Source organism: Periplaneta americana, chromosome 17 (assembly GCF_040183065.1).
Source record: "Periplaneta americana isolate PAMFEO1 chromosome 17, P.americana_PAMFEO1_priV1, whole genome shotgun sequence".
Lineage (NCBI taxonomy): Eukaryota > Metazoa > Arthropoda > Insecta > Blattodea > Blattidae > Periplaneta > Periplaneta americana.
The window spans coordinates 70,509,192-70,519,245 of record NC_091133.1 but is presented as its reverse complement, the minus strand read 5'-3'; the positions used below and the strand labels follow the sequence as shown (position 1 = coordinate 70,519,245).

Genomic DNA, 10,054 nt, shown 5'->3' with positions numbered 1-10,054 from the left:
ACAAGATGATCAAAGCCAATTAGAAATTGTAGGTATCCAAACAAGAAGATTATCTAATAATCTTTTCCCATAACAATTTTGAGTCTACTGCTGTGGAGTAACATCTGATCATGTAACTAGCAGGTCGAAGTTCAAATCCTGGTCGAGGTTTTTTCGGGGTTTTCCCTCAACACATTAAGAGCAAATGCTGGATAACTTTCGGCGCTGGACACTAGACTCACCTTGCTTGCATACCACATTCATCTCACTCAGATGCTACATAACCATAGCAGTTGGTAAAGCAGTGTAAAATAAACAATATACAGATGACGTTAGTTGGGGATGCTGGGGTTTTACAGGAGCCATTCCCTGCCAAGACATGGCATGATCACCAGGAATAGTGCGTCTGCACTCTCAGCATGCAAGCAATGAGTGACAATGCAGTTTCACTTTAGTTGTATTGTGTTGTGAGAAGTAAGTTGGTGGTGGAAGTTGTAATCTTAAGAGTTTAAGTTAAGTATAAAGTGCTCCGTGTAGGCTACTGTTGTAATGACATTCATTATGTGAACGTACTTACACATATGGAAACGAAAATCTTATGTGGCGGCAAGACACAAATTTCGAGAAAGGTTTCCAGAGGGATCTGTTCCAGCTGCCAGTACAATAAGACGACTTTATAAGAAATTCATGCGGACAGGTTTGATAAATTATGAAAAACCGAAAAAAGAACGCCGTGTTCTGTCAGAAGAGGAATTAGACGAGATTGGTGAAAGATTGAAGAACTTGCGAGAGTGACTGCAAATTTCATAAAAAGATGTAAAATGCGTGTTGCAGTAAATGGAGGACATTTTGAGCAACGAATGTGAGCTTGGTAAGTACTGTAACTTTTAAGCATTGTAACAGTAGGATTGTAGGCCTAAAAGTGCTGACTGGAAATGCACACGTGTTCCTTGCGGTAACCAACACACTGATAGCTGGGCAGGCTGTGGATAAAAACCCAAGTATCTCCAACTAACTTCACTGTATAAAAAAAAAAATTTTGAGGTGTGGGCACCCCCAGAATAAAAATTCTGGTATTACCACTGATATGAATAATAGGATAAGATTCATATATTCACAATTTAATATATTTTATTTCAACCTATGAAATACTCCCACAGATCTTTAAAGAATACATTTATAACTTTTACACGAGCATAATACAGTCACCTGTTAGTTTTATTTTCATTCATTTGAGATTATGGTCAGCCTGTCATTTAGGTACATAAGGTTTCACAAGGGTGTTAGAAAATTCTTTGACTTGCTCAGCACCTCGAACTTCATGGTCCAGGAGTGGTAGCTTTGTTACGTGGAAGTCCTCGTACAGATCTGCAATCTGAAACAATAGAATATGCATTTGTGGGTATATATGAAAAGGGGAAGGGGAAAGCTAGTAATAGGGAGGAGTTTATCAACTTCCATAACTTGACATACGTAATTTTGATACTATGGTAGTGCACACAAGGTAGTGTAATTCTTTGTCCTGAAGGCCAAATATCCGTGGAATTTCAAATCAGTATGAAGACCATTTTGCAGAATAATAGTATACAGAGTATAGGTGGTGTATAATATCCTGATTCACAGATATGTACAGAATTACATGAAGTCCCTGTTTCAATGCTTAATCTATCAACAGAACAACCAACCCATCTTATATCAATGCAACAAACCTGGTCTAAATATTTCTCCTGCACACGATGTCTTGCTGCACACATCCTGCAAGGCTGTTCGCCTTTGGAAGGGAAAAGTAGTTGGTTCACAACAATATTGTGCGTATCAATACCGCACTTTGTGAGCTCTTGTACCAATCTCTCGGTTTCATACAGCGATAGAAATTCAGCAATACACACACAAACAAATGTTGTCTGCTCCTATAAAACAAAAATGTTTAATAGTTTCTTTGTTCTTTCCTGCACAATTAACAAGATTACGTCCTAAGAAGGGGCATTATAATGTATATTTCGTAAGTTTGTACATTCACTAAAGAATTCCAGGATTTAATCTCTAAACAACTTTTTACTGTCTTGTTAGGCATATTAACTACAGAGAAAATACTGTCATACTGAAAAATTATATTAGTTCAATATTTTTGCAGAGATACACATTTCCAGAATTTCTGCTAATGAAGGAATTTCGAAATATAGTAAATGATACATGAATTTTGACAAATAATAGCAATTCCACAAACATTAATCAAATGAACTACAAAGAAAATGTATATTAAATTAGAATATTTAAGGTTTGACATAGAGATGATAATTCAAAATGCTCAAGAAATCTTTAATAATGCCTAAGATAATTTTTTTCAGTGTAGTGGTGAATACCGAAAGTTCTTTCATATACCCCATGAAAATTTTGATATACTAACCCTATTACCAAAAAAGTAGTCCCATGACTGACCATTTGTTTGAGGGGTATACTATAATGGATGCTCAAGTTACTGGGCAGTATGCTTATGAAATATTTCAACTTTTATGAATTCCTGCAGGTAATAATAATAATAATAATAATAATAATAATAATAATAATAATACTGTCTGCTGCAACAATTTTCTTCTTAACTTGGTTCATATTTTGTAAGATGTTTGTTTCTAAGGATATTTAGTTCAGAGAAAATTCTTCTTAATTCTTCTTCTCTCTTCTATTAAAATGTTTAAGGTCCCAGTTACTTCTTAAGGTCTAATTCATCTTTTAATACACCTTCTAGAATTTCAATTCAGAATTTCATATGACATTCTAAAATTTTCCATATAGTACATACGATTTTCTTTCATAATTAAAAAAAAATAGAGCTTAAATATACTTCTGACTTGAAGGAGCACATACTTGTGATCACTGATGCATAAAACGTGAAAGAAAATTTTAAAATACAGTGGAAAGTTAGGTAATACAGCAAAAATGCCATGAGGGGGATAATGATGCACCTAAAGGTGTTTGAATATAGGTACATTAAAAGCAATTTAAATCTCTTACATCATTTTACGAAATTTTCTACTTACAGGATCACGGAACTGTTCATTCACTTGACGAATTATTGCAAGCATCTCTTCCATTTTTGCAGAGAAGGAATCGGGATTGAAGTCATTCAATCCCATTATGGAACACATCTAAAGAAAGATATATCAAAATTTTAAAACAAAATGTGTGTATCAATACAGATTAAAAAAATGTAGGCTTGAATTAGTGGATAACCTGCGTGATGAAAGGACTGATCTTCATCTTAAGTCGTAGTAGCTTCCCAAGCCCCTTCTCCACAACTTGAGGAAATGAGAGTAACCTGAGAGTATGGCCTGTTGGGGCTGTGTCGAACACCACAACGGAGAAATTCATTCCTTTCACGAGTCTGCAAGAAAATCAACAGTCAAGTTTTCGTAAAATTTCTGTTACATTACCGTAAGTGTTTATTTACAAACCAAAGAGAGAGGGAGAGACGGGGGGAGGGGAGAGAGAGATATAAGAAGAAAGAAAAAGGAGCAACCGAGATATGAAAAGGAGAAAAAGACGGAATGAAAGGAAGAGAAAAAGAGGGGGAAGAAAATACGTGTAAATAAACAGAAAGAGTAATGAAGAAAAGAAAGAGAACTAAGAAAACAAAGAGAAAGACAAAAGGAAATATTCTTTTATTTCATTTACTTATTTTTTTCCAAATGACAGGTTTCTTGACTTTACACGACAACACTAGGTTTTGCCACTGATTTCATGAAAGTATTTACTTAGGAAATTGTTAACATGGAGACACTTGTGTATACTGTAGTGTCATGACAACTTTTGTACTTTTCTTCAGTGTTACTTATTTACAGTGGCGTAGCATGAAATTTTGAGTAGGGGAAGCTAACTCAAGTTGTCTTTCATGCAATATGAGAAAACGTATTACAAAAATACAGTCTTAAAATAAATAGTAGTCAATTTCAAGTCAGCAGTCGAAGATTGGTTGGAACATCGTAAGTAACGCCAATAAGGCATGACCTCAAATGATACGTAGTAAAATATGATTTCACGGTTTACACATTTCTTAACAAATAGACACGTATACGTATAACATTAGCTCACTCCCTGTCATACTTAGAGAAATCACAATATTAGTATCATTACGTAAGTATGCGTCTGTCTTTTGGTTTTGTCCTTCATTCACAGCAAGGGAGTCGGTCATTTGTTTTTTAAATCACACTTTTGTTCGTAAGTCAGTTTTGATAATACAATTGTCCTAAAAAAATTCAAGTAAATTAGTGTCAGGAACTTATTTCGCTCATTATTTATTATATCAGCCACAATGCACACTAACACTTCAACTGAACACAACTGACGAAAAGGGATAACTCGGAAACCACTTATTTTCAATGTTAAAGCTAGCTTCTTTGCGAGCCTTGCGACTAGAGTAGCTTAGGAAGGAATGGAAAATCTGCGGGGTGGATTACACAGAAGAAACCGATCTGCTTGGAAGCTGGTGTGTGCAGGCTTCTTGTTTACTGCTGCATCACAAATCATCCTGAGCTGCCGCATCACAATATTTAATGCGTAAATATAAATTCTATTAAAATTAATAAATAATTTTCTTCATAAACTGCAGGTTTATTATGAAATTATTATTAACTGGGGAAGCTAAGCTTTTTAGCTTACATTGACGCTACCCCACTGCTTATTTAAATGCTAGAGTAGCAGAGATGTTATTGCTGACCTTAAAAAATGAGAAAAGAAGAAAGAAAGAGTCTGAACTAGGACATGGATAAAAAGATGATCACATTTAGGATGTTCTGCAATCTTATTCAAAGAGATAGTTTTGAAAGATTCCAAAAGTTATCATAATCATTTAAGAATGACTTTGGAACAGTTCAATTTTTTGTTTATTTTTTAAGTTTGGGTCATTGAAATCTCACAAGCACGTCTGCACTGCATATAATCTAAGACACTTAATAATTTCTTCACTTCCTCATTTCATTTCGTAAATCAATCCACAGATCAGAGCACGTTTAATCTCGAAATGCCTCGAAACTACAAGTTTCGTTACATGAAAAGTTGGAAGCAGCTGAAACTGCGTAACTCAGTGTCACCACTACATTTCATGCATGCGCATTCAAATAAAAACCTGATGCGAAATTAGTGTCGTGTGTAAACTAGCTTTAAAAGCCATTCATTCAAAGTGTCTCCTCTATAAGAGGAATGTGTCATAATTGTAGGCTTTTGTCGTCGTCAAGGGTGTTACCCTTGGTGCACCAGAGAGGTGGTTTACAGTGCTTCAGTATGATTATTTTTTTTTTAATTTTACTTGATTATTTAACAACGCTGTATCAACTACGAGGTTATTTAGCATCGATGAGATTGGTAATAGCGAGATGATATTTGGCAAGATGAGGCCGAGGATTCGCCATAGATTACCTGACATTTGCCTTATGATTGGGGAAAACCTCGGAAAAAAACTCAACTAGGTAATCAGCCCAAGCAGGAATTAAACCCACGCCCAAACACAACTCTGGATCAGCAGGCAAGCACCTTAGCCGACTTAGCTTCACAGGTGGCTCAGTATGATTATGATCATTAATGAAACAATGGTGGAATGTCGGTAGGAAAAACGGCAGTACTCTTTCCCACCAAACACTGTCTTTGTCTACTACAAATTCAACTTGGATTCATCAGGATTCGAACCTGGATTACCAGTGTAGAAAGCCGATGCTCTAGTCATTCAGCTAGAAATTATGAAAAAGGAGAAAATACAAAAAGACAAAGACAGAAAGGAAAAGAGAGAGAGAGACAAACAGACTAAGAAAAGCAAAAGTTAAGGCGAAAAAATAAAGAAGAAACGAAAAAAGGTATAAGAGAAGATCTGACAAGGAGGAGAAAAGTAAAGGAAAGAAATGAAGAGGAGAAAGAAAAACAAATAAATTAGGAAATGAGCCTGCTTGTTATCTAATAAATAAAATAAAAAATTTAAAAAGAAAGAAAATAAACCTCTACACATTGTCAAATACAAGTACAAAGTGACTGAACTGTAATTTAGTCACAAGAAAAAAGCACTGAATAAGTAATGCAAGTGACCATTCTTACACTACATGCACATTGAAGTTTCCTAAACACACGCACAATAGTCACTTACTTCATAACTTCTGCATAGCTCATGGCCTCGTCTATTCCAGGAAAAGCCCCAACAATCTCCTGCATCACTCCTTTACTCAGTTTCATGGCTTCATTCTCTCCTTCAAAATACTCTTCCGGTAGTTCATTAAAGCCAACATTTGGATCTATCTCCTGCAGTACATTAGTGAACAATTTAATTACTCTTTTTAAACTACTATAACGGTGAAATGATTAAGACAATAGAGTAATGGCAGAATGAAAATACAAGAATAAGTGAATACTCGGACTAAATAATGGTGATGATAAATAGTAGTCAATCCTATCAGTCAGATCATTAGTTATGGTATGTCACTGTCAAAAACTTCCACCTCTAGCTTAAAGACAGCCTCACTTTCCGGAAGAATCACATATGTACATTAATGAATTATTTATTTTTCACTTACTGGTACTTTACAATAGTTTGGGTTTCAAAGTGAGTTCTCTTTTGGAAAATATTTATAATGTAATACAATGATTCTGTAGTATTCAACACTATTCAAACTTACCATAGCATAAAGATTATCAAAACCTTTAACTTTTGTTGGTACTTTAGAAAATTTTTGATCAAAAGCATCAGAGATATTGTGTGCAGGATCTGTTGATATGATCAGAACGCTCTCGCGAATCTTTGACAGTTGTACTGCTAAGCTGCAACTGTAACAAAATTAATCCTTTATTAACAGTAAATTTCTTAATTATCACAAATTTACAGTCTTTAATTCAATAAAGTCAATTTAAAAAATATACATATTAGGGAACCTTTAGTTCCAGGATAAACGTTGATTAACGTCAAATATTAGGTTTTGTATTAAAACAACTTTACCTTGGCATTAAAATGGTGTAGAAAGAGTTGAGATGCTTGCAGTATTTTTGCTTCAGCTTTGAGTTGTTTACTCACATACTTACGTGGCATTAGTCTTTCTTTATTTGGATACATTACTAGGCTAGATTTTTTTCAGATGTAAATTATCTATCTCTTCACGTTTTCTTTTCCTATAAAGTCTCATATATTCTGCTTCCTACAGACATGTTTATCTGTGTGTAAAGTCACACACTTGCAGTTGTTAAGGTTATTACATTATGCCCTCAGCATAGCATTTGGATAAGCCAAACAAAAATGGTCCTAACTCCTAAACCGTAAGAAATGGATCAAAACGGACTGCATTTTTGATAAGGTCGAATTTATTAAAATAGCCCATTTCACTCGCAATGTGTCCTGATTCATCTTTTAAGGTTTAGCTGAAGCAAGCAGTTGAATGTATGTAAAATTAAGAAAAGTATTACATGTTTTTGGGTTATTAGGAGGCTATAGGCCCTATTTTTTACATTTGCGATAAAATAAATTTTTACGCGAATTTCGCACTTTAAATGCGAAAAACATTAATTTCGTGGTTTTATAAAAAATAACATTATTTTAATATATTCCACAAAGTTTTGAAACGAAAACATAATTTTTTGCAAAACACTTCAATTCGTAGTTTTGACCCAAAATGAAAGTTGTTGTATCTTAGAACTTATGAAATAAAGCATCTAAAATATGTAAGTGTACAGCAAATGACACACTTTTTTAAAGTAATTGATTAAATGGCGATCTTACTCGTGTTAATTGTGTAAGACTGTGCAGCTTACAGCTGTTTCGGTGCTTCTTCACACCATCCTCAGAGCCTAAGCCTTGCAAGAAATTATTAAGAAAATGAGTTGTGCCTTAGTAATTATAAAGCCTTGTTTTTCGACATTTCTGGTCTTCTCTCCTGGCAGTGGCTTATGTGTAACCCACTTCTGAGATTGGAGCACCTGAAAGGCGGAGTTATGCTGCCCTGATGATATGGTAAGATGACCATGATTATGTAGCACAACTAGAGGTTTTAAATCTACACTTAACCTAAATTCCAGACTATGGGCGAACACAGCAACAGTTCCCTTTAAGAAAAAGCTCTATACTCTAACTGGGAATCGAACGCAGGACTTCATGGACTATGGCCAGAAATTCTGACTAGACCATGAGACTGGTCGAGCAAATGTAAATTCAGGGAGATTTCTTTTATATATTAGACCAGTCTCATGGTATAATGGTTAGAGCATCTGGCTACAATTCATGAGGTTTTGGATACGATTTCCGGCAAGAGCACAGAATTTTTTCTTAAAGGGAATTGTTCCTGTGTTTCACCATAGTCTGGAATTTAGAGTAAGTATAGATTTAGACCTCTCCTGACACCACATAATCGTACGTAGCCATCCTATCATAGCACATCATCAGGGTAACATAACTCTGTCTTCCACGTGCCTCAACCTCACAAGTGAGTTACACGTAAGCCACTGCCAGGAGAGAAGATCAGAAATGATGAAAAACAACCTGGTGACATTAGTTGAAAAAAAAATTAATTTCTTTCATCCTGACCATAGAACCAATTTGAAAGAACATAACTTGGTCACAGTGGCAACATGGAAATATTTTTAATTTTAAAATTAAAAAAAAAAATGTAGAAACAACTCTACAATACATGTGCACAACTATGGTAGGACTCGTAGGAGAGATAAGCTGTTACAAATACAGCACTCGAGAGGTCTAGGACGTAATACTATAGAAACTGATCATTTCCCTAGCAATTCGTCCTGGACCTCTCACATGTTATGTCGATAATTAGTAGGGGGAAAGGGGCTACAACAGTGCATTAGAATACACAGGTAACTACCAAACGATTGTTATGCTGAAAGTATTTGTGGCTGCTAACTAAAATAACGTGTTTATCACTATGTACATCTCATAAAAGTCAGTGGAGCAAAAGAAATTTCTGGCTTCTTCGGTGTAGCTTTTCTGGAAAATTACCGAAAACGACTTTTTTTTTTTTTAAGTAAGAAAAATTAGCAAGTGACGGTCTCGCACAATTACGTTCTACCATTCTGTAAATATTAACAATTTTATACCTGAATTTAACTTCAATACAGTCCATTGCTGTGGAGTAACGGTTAGTATGCCTGACTGGGAAACTAGCGGTTCCAGGTTCAACTGGAACAAGTTACCTGGTTGAGGTTTCTTTTTCGGGGTTTCCCCTCAACTCAAGCGCAAATGCTGGATAACTTTCGGCACTGGACCCTGAACTCATGCTAGATAACCATAGCAGTTGATAAAGCGTCGTAAAATAACCAATTAAAAAACTTTACTGGAAGGCTGCAGACTTACTTTATGCTTGGAAAATTATCGCTGTACAATCACAATGCCACCACTGTGCTCTACAATTTATCAGAATTTGGAAATGACACGTCACGTCATACCATTAGTCTGCAACAGCTGCTATAAGTTGCTGGACCTTTTCTGCACGTATATCATCATGAAGTTAATTTGAAAAGGTAACAAAATACCTAACTGAAATTTCTCTTTACCAACTTTTTGAATAAGTGATGGAATGCCTTAAATTATGATACGATGAGATGTTATCCTAACACTGCAGTTCTGGTATTTCATTAATTATCTGTACAATAATTAGATGTTTTTCTATATTATGACTTCCTAGTTACGAACTTCGCTCTTCTGAGAACGTTTATATAAAAATTAGACACACGGGGACCCGCATTATATTAAGAACGATTCATATACTATGTTCAAAGTCAATGACGGAGTAGGTAGTCGACCTTCAAATCAGCGGCTATGCTAACCTATACAAGGCGAACAAGAGTATTGCATTGAAAATGTGTACAAACCTGCATGTTGTTTTACCTACACCACCTTTTCCTCCCACAAAAATCCAACGAAGTGACCTTTGATCAATAATATTTTGGAGAGACGGCTCTAATGGAGCAAAATCTTCTCCAGTCATGTTTACATCAGCTGTCTCGCTAGACGTCATTTTTCCTCATTCACTGCATATACGATGATACGATATTTTACGATCTCTTCCAAACAGAATTGAATGAAATGTTTATTTCTGAC

At 35.2% G+C, this 10,054-nt stretch overlaps 1 protein-coding gene across 1 annotated transcript; it reads right to left on the bottom strand.

The window, feature by feature from the left end:
* Positions 1-1,090: 1,090 nt before the first annotated feature.
* Positions 1,091-10,034, bottom strand: LOC138693475 (ATPase ASNA1 homolog). Its single transcript, XM_069817462.1, has 7 exons — positions 9,826-10,034; positions 6,633-6,780; positions 6,107-6,258; positions 3,211-3,361; positions 3,018-3,125; positions 1,689-1,889; positions 1,091-1,354 (listed from the first exon to the last, which is right to left on the bottom strand). The coding sequence occupies exons 1-7, from the start codon at positions 9,969-9,971 to the stop codon at positions 1,232-1,234; spliced, it is 1,029 nt and encodes a 342-aa protein (XP_069673563.1). The 5' UTR covers positions 9,972-10,034; the 3' UTR covers positions 1,091-1,231.
* Positions 10,035-10,054: the final 20 nt, after the last annotated feature.